A 17,192-nucleotide genomic window follows, 5' to 3' on the forward strand; every position below is an offset into this window, starting at 1 on the left:
CGATATGTCCAAATGGACATACATGGTCGAGTGATGTTCATGTAATCCGATTACAACAATCGGTTACGATAATTTTACGAGAACAGTAGTACGAACACGGTAGAAAGAAGAAATTATTTACGGATTGAGAATTGTAATTAACAGCACAAGTAACAAATAAATAAAGAAGTTAGGTCAGTGATCGCAGTATAAGTCTATGTCGATGCCTCCTAAGTAAATAATCGTAAGCCACAAAATATCAATTTTGATTTTATAAGCATTTTATAATTACTAAAATACGTATTATCGAACCCGCGAACAAAAATTGCAATATCATTTAAAATAAAAGATTTTTCACACGTATTCAATCGTATGTAATCCACGATCGCAACGTATACTATCGTAATGTCCTGTGCGATCGTCTACAGGGGAGAAGCGGTTTGGTTCACCGCTAGCGAGCGCATACTATTAGGTAAGTAGTAATTACAGTTTTCCTTTTGGTGTTGAAAATTGCCTTATATTTTGTTACTAGCTATTCAAAACTATAGTAATTAACACATACGATTCTTTACGTTCCTTTTTTAGGCTAACAAAGTATCGTATGTTTTACATACCATGATAAACGTTGTCAATTAAATTTATTTTTTATCGTATGTAATACATACGATTATTAACGTGGTTTGTTTTCGTACGTTTGATATTGTATGTGCAATTTAATATTGTTTACGTTGGTAAATTGAGTATTTATTCCTATTGTAACGTTTAATTACGATTTTTTCGTCTTCGTTGTGAAGTTAAATTATATTTTATGTTTGTGTTTTTTTAATATTTTCAGTATCGCCATTGCCTGAAGGAGCTGATTTAATAGAAATCCAAGCATTTTCTAATTTGATCTCCAGTGATTTACTTAGTGATGAAGGTACTTCGATCCTACTAATATTATAAATGCGAAAGTTAGGATGTCTGGATATCAGGATGTCTGGAAATTTGTAACTCTTTCGCGCAAAAACTACCGAACAGATTTTGATGAAACTTTACAGTATTTTTGTTTATAACCCAGAATAACATAACATAATAGGCTATAATTTATGACGATCTGTGACAAACTAAATTTCTTTAATTAGTGACATTTTTATGTATTTTTATAAGTAATCAATAATAGGTAAAAAGCTTTATAACTAAAAAAAGTAAATCTGAATCACTCTCAGCATTATGATTAAAAGAATCTACAAGAAGATTGTGATAGAATTGGTGATGCACCGCTGGAATGACACCTCTAGTACAAAGGCTTACCAAGTATTTTTTTTAACTTTGGTTATAGGTGGCATATTTTATGGTTAAAAAGGAAGCAAACATCAGAGTAATCTTGCTGTCGTCGTCTCGTGTTAGTTTTAGTAACAACAGTCATATATTGAGACTCATCCAAATGATATTTATAATGGAGTTTATTTGAACACAACATCACCGTTCAAGTTCTTAGTCCAATTTTTACAGCCTAAGATTGACTCAAAATCCAAAAATTTGGTATGATGCAACTCGATTACAGTATATGGTTTCCCATCTTGTTTAGCCCATCGTACCAATGAAAACCATTCTAAAGGAGTATAAATACATTTATTTTTGGCACATCTTTCAATCAAAGCATGAAACTACAACCATGTACTGTAATCGAGTTGGATCATACCAAATTTTTGGATTTTAAGTCAACCTTAGGCTGTAAAAATTGGACCAAGAACTTGAACGCTGTTGTGCAATGGATGAAAATAAAAGAAGTCAAGGTGCTTCCTTCTGAGCCAAATAAACTCCATTATAAATATCATTTGGATGAGTCTCAATATATGACTGTTGTTACTAAAACTAACACGAGACGACGACAGCAAGATTACTCTGATGTTTGCCCCCTTTTTAACCATGTGCTACTATAGTAGCCAAGTTAAAAAAAAATACTTGGTAAGCCTTTGTACTAGAGGTGTCATTCCAGCGGTGCATCACCAATTCTATCACAATCTTCTTGTAGATTCTTCTAATCATAATGCTGAGACTGATTCAGATTAACTTTTTTTGGTTATAAGTTTTTTACCTATTTATTGATTACTTATAAAAATACATAAAAGTGTAACTAAATAAAATAAATATCTTTAAAAGTCCAGTAGAAAAAAATAACTCATAACTTAAACTTAATTGATTTCAGAAAAAAAAAACACAATTTACTGAATTATCATTAATTATTATTCATGTTACCAATTATATAGATTCCTTATGTACAATTTTTGAATAATATTAGAGGCTCTAATAAGATTAAATACTATTTTTTTTTAAGTAAGAACAATAGCGATGTAACTTTGTTAATTATTGATTTTATCAATTAAGAATAGATTTTGCTTATTTTAAGGTTAATAAAGAAGATAAATATTCCTTTTATCACTTTATAAATAAAACTTTTTAATTTAATCGTAATTGCTATGTTTCAAAAATAATCAATGTTTATTAGAAAACAAAAAAAAAAAAATTATTTGATCTCGTCAGTTAATTACTTTTGATTTAATTATTTGTAATAACTTCACATTCTATGTTAATTTAAAACTATTTTATTTATATTTTCATAAGAAAGAAAGACTGTTATAACGTGATTCTTTGGTACAAATTAATAAATATGGTATTTAAAACAGAGGTTTCATTTCAAGACTTTCATTGTGTTCAAATTGATTTTGTGAATCCTTTTGTCCAAAATAGCCGAGTACCTAATTGAATAATTTAGTTTTAGCATGAATTTACAAAGAAAAATTAATAAATATGTAACATACCTTCGACAGTATGAATGATTATGTTCCCGTACAATGGAGTATGTGGCTCTTACTATATATTTTACCTACAGCTAGACAAAGTAAATAATTGTATAGTTATGTTACGATTTCTATGACTAATTTTATCCGCCGTAAAACACCGTAACAACAATATCTCCAAAACTATAATATATTTAAAAATAAATGTTATTGTATGAGAATACACCTTAAATTGACTATAAGTTTTGAAAAAATCGTATCCCTAGCTCAAAAGATGGGAAAACTGCACACATAAATATCTTTAAATGGCTCTACTGTAAAGTTTGGTTTTAAGACATACGATAGTTTACTTAGGAGGCATCGATGTTATCTATGTATACGACGGCACTGGATTTTGTCGTTTAGAAATATCTTCAAAAGTAGGTACTATGAAAGAAAACGTATTGGCAAAACTACGCATTTTTACATTTATTAAATATAAAAAGCTTGAGTTAGTCTTTATTTTATGAAACTAGGTCAGGTAGGTACTAGAATATTTAAAAGTATGAAATTAGGTAAGTAGGTATGAACTACTAGTAGTACTATTTAACATAATGGAATAACGATCATTACTTTCTTAAACATCAGGCACAACAAAAATATTATTTGCAAATTAATAAGAAAATTAATAATGTAGAATAACGTCTACCGCTACAAAATTATTTCAATCCACAGTCAGACTAGCTATAAATTTAACAAAATATCAGTTTTATCGGAATTAATTAATTTTCGAATCGAGTCACACGATATCTTTCGATGACTTTGCGAATGCAGTACGATGATACGATTACTTTCCTTTTGTACCCTTTGCACCACCGGCCTGCACCACCGGCCTGCACCACTGGTGGTGCAAAGGGTATTTTTTAATCCCTTTTGCACCACCAATAGTGCCGCCCTACCATTAACTGTAAAACGATTATCTATAATCATATAATATTAATATTATAAAGAGGAAAGATTTGATTGTTTGTTTGTACTGAATAGGCTCCGAAACTACTGGACAGACTTGACAACATAACATAAAAATTAATAACAACCATTCATACCTACATACAACGAATAATTCCTAAAGAACCAGGGCAACATAATCATAAAGGAGCTATATCAAATTCTTCTTGGTTGACCCGAGAAATAAACATGTATCATAAAATAGCTCCCTTATGGTTATGTTGCCCTGGTACTTTATTCGTTGTATGTAGGATGTAGGCCCGGGGTATCGTGTGGGTCTGAAGTGAAATGTTTATAGGCACTTACACACACACAAATTAAAACTTTTAGGTAGGTTTTGATTTATTTATAACAATTAAATTATTAAGTATTTTACAGTCTACTACTAGTTTTACAGTCGATGGTAGCACAGCACTATTTGTTGGTGGTGCAAGAGGGATTTAAAAATACCCTTTGCACCACCAGTGGTGCAGGCCGGTGGTGCAAAGGGTACAAAAGGATTACTTTTACGTTGCGGCAATCACTAAAATTCGCTAAAATGACACTAATGACGTTTAAAAAGTGGCACGCTCGGCTTCATACAATTTTTGACACATGCTGCATCTATCCATATCTGTGTCTATGGTTCTCTGAAACGTCAAATAGTTCTTTCGTAAAAATTGTAATCATGGCGGTGGGTGTTTTTGTATTTTTGTGCTATAATATCCAATCGAATCCGTAAAATTTGTGATAAGAATACCAAATGAATAGCAAAAAGTGTTTGTTTATGCGTCCAGTACAACAATTTCATTTATATTTTAGAGATTTATCCCCTTTCATGTCTCTGTTTCGGCATAACCTAAACATTCATTGTGATAAAAACATCGGAAAACACTGAGTTTCTTGTATCGTGTGGCTAATAATTTAGGCTAATTGTTGAAATATGCTTTCTAGCGAGTACCACCACCCGCGAAAAAGGAGAAGAAAGAGAAGAAGGTTCCTAAAGACAGTTCCAAAAATGTTATGAGGAATCTTCACATCAGGAAACTCTGCCTGAACATTTGTGTCGGAGAATCTGGTGACAGGCTGACTCGTGCTGCTAAGGTTATTTACACATTGTATTATTTTATATGCATAAACTTTTGCATGCTCCACAATTATTTGTGGTCCTTTGTAAGTTCATGCTAAACTAAATGTTTCTCTTTGCAACTTCTGAGCACTAACCTCTTACTGTTCAGAATACTCGTAGAAACTACATTTGATTAAATTCCACAACATGGTTCATCATAATATGAACAGTAAGTTCAATGAATTACTTATTTATTAGAAACATATAAATATAATTAAAATGATGAATCTTGCAGGTGTTGGAGCAGCTTACTGGCCAACAGCCCGTCTTCTCTAAGGCTCGTTACACTGTGCGATCCTTTGGTATTCGTCGTAATGAAAAGATCGCAGTCCACTGCACCGTCCGAGGTGCTAAGGCTGAAGAAATCCTTGAGAGGGGTCTGAAAGTAAGTTAAATTTGCAAATTATCATAACCTATCAAAATTTAATAGCCAGTTCTTTTAGGATTCCTGTATACATACCTAATAGAGATTGGTGTGTTGTTATAAAATCAAAGAAATTCCTTGTTTACTCTATTACTTAGATTTAATCTGATAGATACATGTTAAAAGCATTAACACCAAAGTCCCAAAATTCATAAAATGAGACATTATGTATCACAGGGGAAAAAAATAGATAAATAAAACTATTCCTAACATTTTATTCAAGTTTACACATATTATAATATTTTTTCAGTCCAAATAATGTTACTTGAATAGTGTGATAATTTAGCAATAAATGTGTTGTAGGATATTTCTTTTTGCCCAATACATGCATACATTTGTTCAAGTTGCACAAACATATTTTGTGTTTCTTTGTAAATGTATGCTAAATTAATATTTCTCATTGCAACTTCTGAACACTAACTCCTTACTGTTCAGAATACTCGAGGAAATTACAACACAAAAACTAGCTTCTTTATCGCTGAGACCATCTATTTCTGAAATAAAAAACTCGCCCATCTGAACGGTTTTATGTGAAATAAAGGTTTTAAAAATAATTTATGTCATTGAATATTTTCCTTTTAGGTACGAGAATACGAGTTGAGGCGTGACAACTTCTCAGCCACAGGAAACTTCGGTTTCGGTATCCAGGAACACATTGACTTGGGTATCAAATACGACCCCTCCATTGGTATCTATGGTCTGGACTTCTACGTTGTACTTGGCCGCCCAGGTGAGATAGATTTAAATATTTTCATTTTTTAAAATACTACCATTATGAACTTTAAACTAGAACATTCACAGCCGTATTCACAAACAATGCTTACTTGAGTGAAGCAGCAAATCGACGCACAGCGTTGCATAGAGCTCTGTGATAGGTTGATATGTCATCCTGTACATCCACATGCACTGTGAGACCTCATTGTAATGTTTATGAATACGGTAAGTGTTCTGTAGGTAGGCATGGCAATTAGAAGAGAGGAGGATTTTTTCAACAATAATCATATTACTCCTTACTAAATGAGAACTAACCTGCTTATAACCTCAGAGCCAAAGCACAGGATGCGTTGCGGCGACGATACGACGCAAGAGCGGTGCCGCTGCGTCGTCTTATTTATAAATATCTGTGGCGCTACGCCACGCGATACGTCGAAATCTTTAGGGTGCGGCGCCGCTACGCATCGTGTTTTGTGACTCTCACTCCCGTTTTACACGCGTCCTGTATTTATAATAGTCTTATTATCAGAAGCATATAAATATTTACTTTCATATTTAACATTGTGTATTCATGTTCATAATTTTAGCGAAATTAAACATATTAATCTGAACTAGCACATTTGTTCAAGAGTGCTGGGATACCTTTCCTTCACCCTGTAAAGTGTGTGCTATATCAAATTATATTTATAAAGCAAATATTTGCCATAGTATTTGCTTCATAAAATTAAAACATCGATTTGTTCATCTCTTGTTTATTGTCTATAGCCTTCTAAAATCTAAGAAGAACACCAATGAGGCTTATGTTTCTGATTAATGATAGCCAGATTCTTTAAAAATGTAATACTGGAATTCTAGTAACCACAGCTTTGAATCAAATAGTTTTAGAATACACCTGAATTCACCTCCCTTTTATTTTCAAATGGGAAATGCTGAAAATCACAAATGATAGCATTAAATGTTTTCTTTGCAGGTTTCAACGTTGCCCACAGAAGACGTAAGACTGGCAAGGTGGGATTCCCACACCGTCTGACAAAGGAAGATGCCATGAAGTGGTTCCAACAGAAATACGATGGTATCATTCTTAACAGCAAAAAGTAAACTAAGTAAAAACAATTTTTAAAATTATTTTCAATCTTTAATTTATCACTCCTTTGAAACTAATTTGTTCGTGCCGACAATACGTCATTTTAGAAAATTGAATTTCCTAATAATGTGCTATTGTTATTTTCAGTTGTTGACTTTCCGGCGCAAACAAGTTAGTTTTATTATACCCATGTCACACGTAAATGGAGGCTAAATTAGTTTTAAATCTCTCTGATCCAAATCTCCATTACACACAGTTGCAGATGAGAGCACATCAGACTATTTTTGTTACACTGACACTGCTATTACAACTCATTTAGGACTTCAGTGTTTAGCTTGAATCATGTTTGATGTGACAGCACAGTAAGTCTGTACCTACATAATTATCTCCACTACACACACAGCACTCAAATAACGACATTCAAATTGTTATTAACGCAAAGTAAAGCATATTTTTATTATTAGGTACAGTCAGCGTCAAATATTTCGTAACACCCAAACAACCCAAAGTTGCCAAAAAGTAGATAGGTATTATCACAATCTTATTCCATTGTATCAAAGACGTGTTGCGAACTTTTTGATCATAGATAAATGAAATATAGATTACATACTCTGTTGTATTGATTAAACATTGCTTTTAAAAAAACAATTCGGTCACCAAGGCAACCGGTTTTGCGTATTTGTCATTTTTGGGGTGGTTTTTTTAGTATGAGAGATTTGTGTGTGTAAATAAATAAATCATGGCTGGTCAATACGGTGGATACGACGATGACGAGGAAGATGTACTGGCACCAAAGGAACCGCAGGTCACTTCGCAGGACCCTGATGAGAGGAAAGCTGCGAGAGCGATGCGCATCAAACGGAGGCAGGATGCCTTGAAGAGGTAAGTAATCAAATAAAGTTAATCTGAGTGTAGGTATACCTACCTTCACTTAAAACAGGGTGCCACATTACACCACCTGATGAGCTGCTACAAAACGAAACTATAGTTTATTGCGGGTGTGTTCATGTATAGCACTGCTGCACAGCACTCTGGTGTGAGGAACACTTGAGTAGGTATACCCTGTCTACAACAACTACAACTTGAAACGGTGTTGTCGACCCGGTCGAGTTAACTGCGCACTTCGCTGGAATGCGTCTCCCTCGCACTTTACCCGCATACCTCCCCGTTCCGTACTAGAGCGTTGATGTGACGTCACGGCTGCCAGGTGCGCAATTAACTTGACCGGAATAATTATTATAGACGAGTTTAAGGTTTAAATCTCCGATTCGGCACTGTTGCAAGCGCCATGATCACGGAGTAACTTTGATTGGGTTGTACCTCAAATTGCAACTGAGTAACATTGCCGAAACTGCACATCTACAAACAACCTTCAAAGTTTTTAAATAGCGTAAGTTTCATGACGTACCAGAGCGGAGCAACCGGCAGAGGAAGCCGCCGTAGATGAGGAGCCCGGGCCCATAGAGCAGGCCACGGCGGCGGCGGCAGAGGAGCTGCAGAGACTGGCGCTCGATGGCGCTGCCAAGGTCACCAATGTGAAGGTCACGACAGACGAGCGTGAGGTCATACGGCGCGCTCTGTTCTCGGAGAAGATGAGAAGTAGGTCTATTGACTACACTTTTTGAACTAGACATTGAGTAGGTATAGATCGTGTCATCCACGAAGACGTGCCCCACCATTCTTCCGTAATGTTTGAGTGTTATCTGTACACGCTAAATCCATGAGTGCACATGCACACTACAACAATGACGCTCGAATTGCTCGGATCAAACTCCCCGCACCCCGCGCTTCCCTCGACCAGAATTGGTGGGGCGCGTCTTCGTGGATGAAACGATCTATACCTAACAAGCTATAAAACTTTTATATAAAGCATTAATTAAATCATTAATATGAACTTGTGTTAGTTAACTCTCAACTGTGACCCACTGTACTTAGACACAAGATTCATTATGATAGGTAGTACTACTCCTTTTGACAGACATATCAAATTATTGTAGATTCCTACCAAAAGATAGAAGATGAAGCAGCCGAAGCTCAGATTCAGTACGAAGCCATCACTGGCAACTGGGATCCTATGCTAGAAATAAAAGACCCGCTGGACATTGACGCTGCGATCAAAGAACAGAAGAGGAGATGCGACGATTTGTTGGATGAAAAAAATCAATTGATTGACGAACTAAAAGGCGATCTAAAACGGATGGATCAAGCTTACTATGATGATCTGGATAAACAAGTGCGTTGAGAAGAAACAATTTGTTTTTAAAGCGTTTCGCTTGGGAAATTAACTTTTTTTTTAATTCTTGGGATGGGAATTAAATACTTTAGAATAACTTCTAACTTCTAATCATTAACATGATGAACATTTTACAGGATAAAGACATAAAAGAACTCTCAGACAGGATCGAGAAACAAGTGACGATCATGCAGAGGGCGTACGAAAAGCAGTTGAGCCTGATAGAGCAGGCTATCAACATAGAACGTGACGTCATGGTGGACCATAACAATAAGCGATGGGAAGCTCTGTATAAGCAGCGAGATCGCGAAGAAGTGGCCCATATGGAGTACAAATTTGAACAGGTATTTTCTACTGACATGACCTCTAATCCATATCTGTGGACATGACAGTCTTTTTTGAGGAAGACAGAATGCAAGATGATCATGACTTTTTTTTCAGTTAGAAGAACACAAGCAAGAAGTCGAGGCGATAATGTGGGACCATCACGGGAAATACCGCGAAGCTAAAATCGAATTAGAATCGCTGATCCAAGAACTGCAAAAGGAATTGGAGAAGTTGAAAGCTACATGCATTATCAACACTGAAAAAATCGGGTACAACTATCAAGTGCGTATTTTACTATCCTGCATTCATTGATCCAGCATATTAGCATTTCTTCATTTCATAAATAAAATTCTGATTCTGATTCTAGCGTTCATGTTAATATCCACATAGTTCACATAGATAGCTAGATACCTACTTCCAACCCGGTCAAGCTAACTGCGCACCTCGCTGGAATACGACTGTCCCTCGCACTCGCCAGAGTCTCGATACGTGACATCACGGCAGTCAGGTGCGCAGTTAACTTGAAAGGATTGTAATTTGTAGGTAGGTAAGTAATCTACAACCGGAATCTGCAAACTGTATCGACAGGTGCTCAAAAAACGCGAAGAAGAGAATGTCTTCGTCAGATCTCAGCAGAAGCGCAAACTGAACAAGATGTCAGACGTGGCCAACAATTTGCGGTCCAAGATCCGCAAAGCGGCGGAGGACGGGGCCATCGAGGAGATCAAGGCGGACGCAGAGATCGTCAAGCTGATGCAGACCATGGACGATTTGGAGAAGAAGTCGATGCACTTCTCGCACGTGAACCATTACAAGTTTAGCCAGGTGAGATTTGAGAGCTCATATTATTATGGTTGATGGCAAATTCTCAATTTCCCCTATCCTTATAAAGTCGTTTACGTCACTTAGGTACCACCTACTTACATTATGCACGTCCGCAAAATTACTAAATAACTACTAAAGGAATATTTTGAGCCGCGCTGTCCAGCCAGTGATAGTGCAGCGCGGTCTGACCTTTAGATCCAGAAGAATAAAATAATTTAAATTACTTATATCATCTAAGGGCTGATTTTTCAATAGTCAGATATCTTTTAACTAAAGAATAAACATGTCATTTTGACTTATTTCCCATACAGACACTGTCAATGTGCCAAACTTATTCTTCGGATAAAAGTTATCCGATGATTGAAAAATCAGTCCTAAGTAATATAACTATACCTTCTGTATGGACAGCGTAAGCTTGATAGCCCCTATCAGAATGCAGTGATATGCGCGTGCACAGGTGTGGCGCATGTCTGCCGCTCGCTGCGCGCAGCTGATGCGCGAGTTACGCCAGGCCGAGGTGGCGCTCCACGCGCACATTCTGTCTGAACCACCACCGCCGCCGCCTCCGCCACCACCGAAGAGCCCGTTGTCCAAACTTGGTAACACTTGAATTATACAATCTTAAAACGTAGCTTTGTAGCAGTATTTTGAGCAATACCTATGCTCGCTGTCACTATGGATGTTTAGAAGCAAGATATCCTCCACACCTACCATTGAGAGCACTGAGCAGTAATCGCAGTGATAATAACAGAACACACCCATAGTATGCACCCTTAAAAAAGTTATTACCTATATACTAACGACGCTCAATGTCTTGCAGAAAATGAAGAAATAGCCAAAGCTGAGCCTTCCACGGCAATAGTTCCGAAGGAACCAGTCGACCCCAAAAACATGGTTGCTAAAGAAGCCAAAGACAGATTGGTAAACTCAAATATGTCAGCTTTCAGATAGTAAATTATTAACTGTTCCTAACTATAAGATGCCTTCGTTTTAGGTCCGACACATACTTCAACTGGTAGCAGACAACACCGGGTTTCTGGTTGAAGATCGTCTACTAAAGCTTATTGAGAAATACCAGCTGTCTGCCAGAAACCTTTGCACGTTGGACGCAATTTTTATGGTTGGTGTCACATTGCAGTACCATTATAATACCGGTATCGATCTAATTACGTCTTACTTACTTATTTTATGCAAAATTTTCTAGGCATTAGAAATTCAAGCAGAAGAGGACATAGAACTTCTGTGCACAACGTTTCTGAATTACGCATTTTGTCCTATATGTGTTGGAATGGAAGCGGCTTCGGAACAGCTAGATCAAATATCCACTACATCGCAGGAAGACGCGCAGTCACATCACCCTAGTGTCAGTGCAAAAGGAGCGCGAGGTAGGCGTGGTCTTATGGCTTATGAAGTAATCATGATAGCTTCAGTAGACTCATTTTAGATAGGTTTCAAAAGAGCCTACTGCTTGAGCCCTAGTAGAGCAGGTGCTAGGACTCGATCTACAATAAAAAAATGTTCATTTTCCCAGGCGAAAGAACATCAATGAGAGCACGCTCCAGTATAGCCAGGAGCATTTCAGCCAGCACTTCTCGATCAGCTCATATTGGGTTTAGGTAGGACATCATCTTACTCAATCTTTGCTTGAAGACTTATTGAATGGACATTAGAATGCTTATGATTGTATTTCCAGAGGACATGAATTAACTCCTGCTGATCAGCAACTTATGGCAGAAGCTGATGAAATCATACAAAAGTGTGGTGATCCCCAAGGTAAAAAATGTATTCATAAAAAGTGTAAAAATATGGCTATATTTCATTTTGTGGGTCTTCCCAAAGGAACATAGCTGGGTCCCTCTAATATTATGAAATTCAATTATAATTTTAGGAAGGGCACTGGTGGCAGCTTCAGCATCAGAAATCGCTGGACCTTCGTCCTCGAGACGTGCGGGCGCAAGAGGCGTCACGGTTACTTCACAGTCGAATCTAGCTGCTTTGAAAAAACCCAACCCCTTTTTGTGTCCAGGTTTGATTTCTTTTAATAAAGAAAAATCTTGAGAGTTAAACTAATAAATTAACCAAGTTTATTATTTTTTCAGTTGGGCATTATTTGGAGATTGAACCAATGCAGGTCTTAACCGCTTTAGGAGAATTCATATCAGTATTTATTCCACCTGAGAAAAAGAAGCTCTACGATCTTTTGTAAGTTTGATGTTTTTGAATTTAAATTAAATTTATAAATGATTAAATGACTATGATCACGAAGCTTTTATAAATATTGATTGATTTTCAGGGATAGTGTAAAACCACCGGACTTTAGCACACCGTCACGTAAACTGAAAGCAGATGAAATAGAACAATACTGGTCTCAGTGGAAGAATATTTTTCCTGTCGAAAAAGATCGCTTTTGGGATGGTTTGCTTACTGGCTTGAATAATTACTTGCCCATATTGCAGGGTGAGTTTTCCTAAGTATGTTGTGTTGGTCTTTATACCTAAGAATAAGAAGAAAATAATCGTGGTGTCTTCTAAAATATTACAGAACGGGAGCGTCTTCACGAGGAAGTGATTCTTCTTCGGCGACGCAACGCAGCCCTACGGCGATTAGTCCGCGGCGCGCTTCCAGAATTACCGCAACCGCAGCCGCGGTACCAGCGCCCATACCCGCCTGGCTTCACGGCGCCTTACCCTGACGACGGCCCCGAGGCCTATGCCAGACTCCCACCAATATAAATGAATAAAGATATACGTTTAAAAATGTTGCGAAAGTTTTTTTTTTAATAAAATATCAAAACCTATTGCTTGTAGACAATCAGACGATTCACTTTGTTCATGTATCAGGGTTTCAGCGTCCCTAAATTGCATTTATCACGATGTTGATCATGATGTTCATGGATTTTCCGATGGAAAAGGTGTATAGTGTATTAGTGTGAACAGTTATGGATCTATTCTATGGCCAAGTGTGTATTTACCTTTCTGTTGAGCACATTTTTGGTGGCAAAAAGACTATTACCCAGACCAACACAATAAGTTAAGAAAAAAATCTAGTGATGCAGCTATTTTTATCCTTAGTCTGAGTAAGCAATCGACATTTCATCTTAGTCGATTATGTCGAGATACGATAAATAATTCTTAGTTCATGAGTTCATTTTATCTAAATTCAAAATACAAGTTTGCACCTTTTTGCAAATCAGCAATAATTTTACTTTATTTGCATTTAGAATGGTTATCAAGAATTCTAAACAATTCATAAATTAAGATATTATTATGATGTGATGTGACATACATGTTCATGTTCAATATTATGTATATTTCTTTCTTCGATTATGCTTAATAGAGGCTTTAGTTATGGTCTCTGTGGTTATAGTTACTACTATTATAGTAGGTTTAATTACAATAAAATAGCGTTTAGTCGATTTCAATACTATCATGGTGTCGAAAGTTTAATCGCTTAAGTACATCACTATTACTGTCAATGTCAGTCGCATTGCGTCAAAAAAAAAATTAAATCGCGGATTTCGATCGTGTAAAATACAATTTAATTTTAAATTGCGTCCGTAAATAACACATATCTATTATTTACTTGGGATAACTTATCGAGAAAAGTAAGAAAGAATCATAAAATCATCGTTTTTATGTTGTTTAAATCTGCTAAAATACTTTTGCTTGATTACGAAAGAATAACTCGTGTAATTACATATTTTAGTTGGTTTTCTGTATAAAACCACAAGTTTCAGGTCGGATATCATCACAAAATCTTCATTATTCATTGCAGGAAACGTGGCATAATGTTAAAAGCAATATTTCATCTGGTTGGAGCTCTTCATTTCTTCTACGGATGCTACTATGACTATACCTACGTCCGAATACCAAGTACTTCAAGCACCGTTACTTCTTTCGGTGGAAAATTTAAATACTTAACATTCTTGGATGCTGTAAGTTTTTATCCCCATTAACATAATTGTTTTATAACATTTATTTGGTCATTGATGTGTATTGTTGTTGTTTCAGATGCTACAAACAATATACTTCACGGTCGCTTTTGCTAATGACCTGATTGGAAATAATGAACCATCACCCTCTGATAAACCTTTGATTCGGCGTTGTAAAGACACCATTTTTAGCTGTCTAGCCTTCCCTCTGGCTTCATTTGTGGGGGTGTTATTTTGGGGTATTTACGCTGTTGACCGAGAACTAATATTACCTAGAAGTTTAGACCCTTACTTCCCATTATGGTTGAACCATGTAATGCACTCTAACATTGTACTATTTGCATTTATTGAGCTAGTAACATCTTTCAGAATGTACCCCTCTAGAAAAGTAGGCTTATCAATACTGACCTCTTTCATGATTTGTTATTTGATTTGGATCCATGTTATCTATTTCAAAACAGGCAGCTGGGTATATCCAATTTTAACAGTCTTGAATTGGCCTGTAAGAGTAATATTCTATATTATCAGCCTGGGTATTGTGTGTGGTATGTATTGTATCGGCGATACTTGTAACAGAGCAGTATGGTCTAATGAGGTAGAGGAAACTGTAAAATCTGGTAAGAAAAAAGCAAAATAATTGCTAAGAAGAGAAAAGAGTTTGGATAGTAATAAAGCATAATGCTGCTTTAGTTTTGTGGTTTGGTAATTGTTAAAATGATTTGGTCTTGGGGTTGGTTACTAGGTATTGAGAGCACAATATGTTTGTTGTAGGAGAATCCTAAGCATCCTAACAAAAAAGGCTAACAACAATCCTTCTACTTTAGATAAGTTTTAGGCAAACAATGGCCTATTCAAATTTGCTATGCTATAGCAATCACACTTATTTCTAAATACTAGTGTATTTAAGAAATAAAGTAACTTATAATAGCTGTTAGTATAAATTTTAAATGTTGACAATGAAGTGCATGTTATGTGGGACATGACCTTTGTTTTGTTTGTGTAAATCCACAAAACAAAAAGTATACATAGTCTGATATGCTGATGCTACTGTACTTTGGATGGACTAAAAACATGATGAATCCTTGAGAAATTCATGCATGTTAAGTGAGTAATTATTAGGAAAATATTCATATCTACAAACAGATACATTGAAAGCTAAAACTTCGGTGATTTGAAAGGCAGTAGGTACTATAAATTAAATGAGTAAGGTTGTGATTGAAATCTTCATAGCAATAAATACCTTGCCTTTAACTTTAACAGTTTGTACTTATTGAAGGTTTTACATTTCGTAAACATTCCAGTGATGAATAATGATATTAAAGAATGCATAAGCTAACATGCAATGTTTCATCTAGTGAAGAGTAGTTAAACAATTTGTATACCTATTTAATTTAATAATATTTATGGACTTTTAAGGCTAAGTAAAATATCTGAGTAGAAAGAAACATGAAAGGACATAGATTTAGATTAGCTAGACACAATTTTAATCTAGCATTACTTCTAGTAACCGCTAGAAAAAAGTTAACTATTGTCAGCTTTTTTATAATTATTAATTACAGTTGCCTGAATATAAAATGTAATGTTTAATTTATTTATTTATTAGAATAATTTTCTCCCCTGGGAACACGTGAAACGACGACTTGGTTTTGATGAAGTTACTAAATAAAAATATTTAATAAATGTTGAAATAAATTACCATAAATTAACATGCGTTTAATCCTATCTTTGGACACCTTGTTGTAACTATGAATTCCTATTTCGTACTATTTCCGTAATAGGGACCAAATGATAACTACCAAATCCAAACAGATTTTAAACTGAGCTGTCGTAGCACGTATTCGAAGGGACTTAAATTATTAAAAAAATGTAAGGAGGCTACCCTTAAATTCGTTTAGCCAACAGGCAAATGAATTTAATTTTGTGTGAAGAGGCTTGCCAAGAATGCAATAATTTTTGTAATAAAAATACAAATTAGCACTGAAGCATTTTATTTACCATTCCATCATTTCCTATTGTCCATATTTAAAATAAAATACTGAAGTAAAATAAAATTAATATGTATAAATTACAATATGTCAATACATCCTTCACACTTCACAAGTAAAAAATTAAAAATATATTTTAAGTACTGTAACATTTTACGATCTATGTATAGATATCACTATTATTATTACGACTAGACTTCAAATAGTTTCAAATAATTATTTAGCTTCTAACTTCATTTGGAATTAGCGTCTGCTAAAATCGTAACGTAAAAACGCTTAAATAATTTATAAAAATATAGATACATGATTAAAATTAATAATACACTTCAGAACTATTTTTAGATTTATACACCTCTTTTGGCCTGAGTTTGTTAATAGGAAGATTTAATTTTTATAATTCGTGTAATAAAAATATAACAGGGCATAAATAATAGCAACCATAACAAATGTTTCATCATTGGAATTTGTGCAAATAATATTTTCCACATTGATTTGATTTTGTAAATATTAAACAAGGTCTTTGCCTAAACACGCTTTATAATAATTTAAATAGTATGAGAGTATGTACTTGATAAGTACTCTCTCATGTTCCAAAAGAAAATAAATACAAATCTTGATAAAAATATTGACTATTGTAAAACAGCCTTCAAGCTTTACATTCCACGTGTAACAAACATGACGGGTATTAGTTGCTTAAACATCTAAGTAACTGCCTTTTCAACACAGTAACAAACACAATCTCATCAGTTACATAACGTTTAAAACACGTCTTTTCCGGTTTTCTTAGTATAATTTGTTTATGTACTTCGCTT

General features: G+C 35.2%; 3 protein-coding genes across 3 annotated transcripts; all 3 read left to right on the forward strand.

Annotated features, from left to right (window-relative positions):
• The first annotated feature begins 4,313 nt into the window (after window positions 1-4,313).
• Window positions 4,314-7,120, forward strand: LOC135078925 (large ribosomal subunit protein uL5). Its single transcript, XM_063973523.1, has 5 exons — window positions 4,314-4,422; window positions 4,683-4,832; window positions 5,093-5,242; window positions 5,864-6,011; window positions 6,966-7,120. Exons 1-5 carry the CDS (start codon window positions 4,417-4,419, stop codon window positions 7,091-7,093), a joined length of 582 nt encoding a protein of 193 aa, XP_063829593.1. The 5' UTR covers window positions 4,314-4,416; the 3' UTR covers window positions 7,094-7,120.
• A 567-nt stretch (window positions 7,121-7,687) lies between these two features.
• On the forward strand, window positions 7,688-13,223 carry LOC135078483 (dynein regulatory complex protein 1). The gene is made up of 16 exons (XM_063973030.1): window positions 7,688-7,961; window positions 8,491-8,678; window positions 9,077-9,312; window positions 9,450-9,656; window positions 9,754-9,921; window positions 10,228-10,464; window positions 10,922-11,063; window positions 11,285-11,385; window positions 11,459-11,584; window positions 11,669-11,849; window positions 11,996-12,080; window positions 12,158-12,237; window positions 12,353-12,490; window positions 12,564-12,666; window positions 12,758-12,921; window positions 13,006-13,223. The coding sequence occupies exons 1-16, from the start codon at window positions 7,819-7,821 to the stop codon at window positions 13,194-13,196; spliced, it is 2,490 nt and encodes an 829-aa protein (XP_063829100.1). The 5' UTR covers window positions 7,688-7,818; the 3' UTR covers window positions 13,197-13,223.
• Window positions 13,224-13,955: 732 nt separating this feature from the next.
• Window positions 13,956-16,372, forward strand: LOC135078889 (androgen-induced gene 1 protein-like). Its single transcript, XM_063973463.1, has 3 exons — window positions 13,956-14,068; window positions 14,239-14,398; window positions 14,475-16,372. Exons 2-3 carry the CDS (start codon window positions 14,252-14,254, stop codon window positions 15,030-15,032), a joined length of 705 nt encoding a protein of 234 aa, XP_063829533.1. The 5' UTR covers window positions 13,956-14,068; window positions 14,239-14,251; the 3' UTR covers window positions 15,033-16,372.
• Window positions 16,373-17,192: the final 820 nt, after the last annotated feature.

The sequence above is a fragment of the Ostrinia nubilalis genome, chromosome 15 (genome assembly GCF_963855985.1).
Source record: "Ostrinia nubilalis chromosome 15, ilOstNubi1.1, whole genome shotgun sequence".
NCBI classification, from domain to species: Eukaryota; Metazoa; Arthropoda; class Insecta; order Lepidoptera; family Crambidae; genus Ostrinia; species Ostrinia nubilalis.

Coding starts and splice junctions, on each gene's coding strand:
- LOC135078925 (XM_063973523.1), top strand. Junction 5,243..5,863: donor TCCTTGAGAGGGGTCTGAAA/GTAAGTTAAATT, acceptor TTTTCCTTTTAG/GTACGAGAATACGAGTTGAG. Junction 6,012..6,965: donor CGTTGTACTTGGCCGCCCAG/GTGAGATAGATT, acceptor TTTTCTTTGCAG/GTTTCAACGTTGCCCACAGA.
- LOC135078483 (XM_063973030.1), top strand. CDS start 7,819: ATGGCTGGTCAATACGGTGGATACGACGATGACGAGGAAGATGTACTG. Junction 9,922..10,227: donor AAATCGGGTACAACTATCAA/GTGCGTATTTTA, acceptor CTGTATCGACAG/GTGCTCAAAAAACGCGAAGA. Junction 11,585..11,668: donor CGTTGGACGCAATTTTTATG/GTTGGTGTCACA, acceptor AAAATTTTCTAG/GCATTAGAAATTCAAGCAGA.
- LOC135078889 (XM_063973463.1), top strand. CDS start 14,252: ATGTTAAAAGCAATATTTCATCTGGTTGGAGCTCTTCATTTCTTCTAC. Junction 14,399..14,474: donor ACTTAACATTCTTGGATGCT/GTAAGTTTTTAT, acceptor TTGTTGTTTCAG/ATGCTACAAACAATATACTT.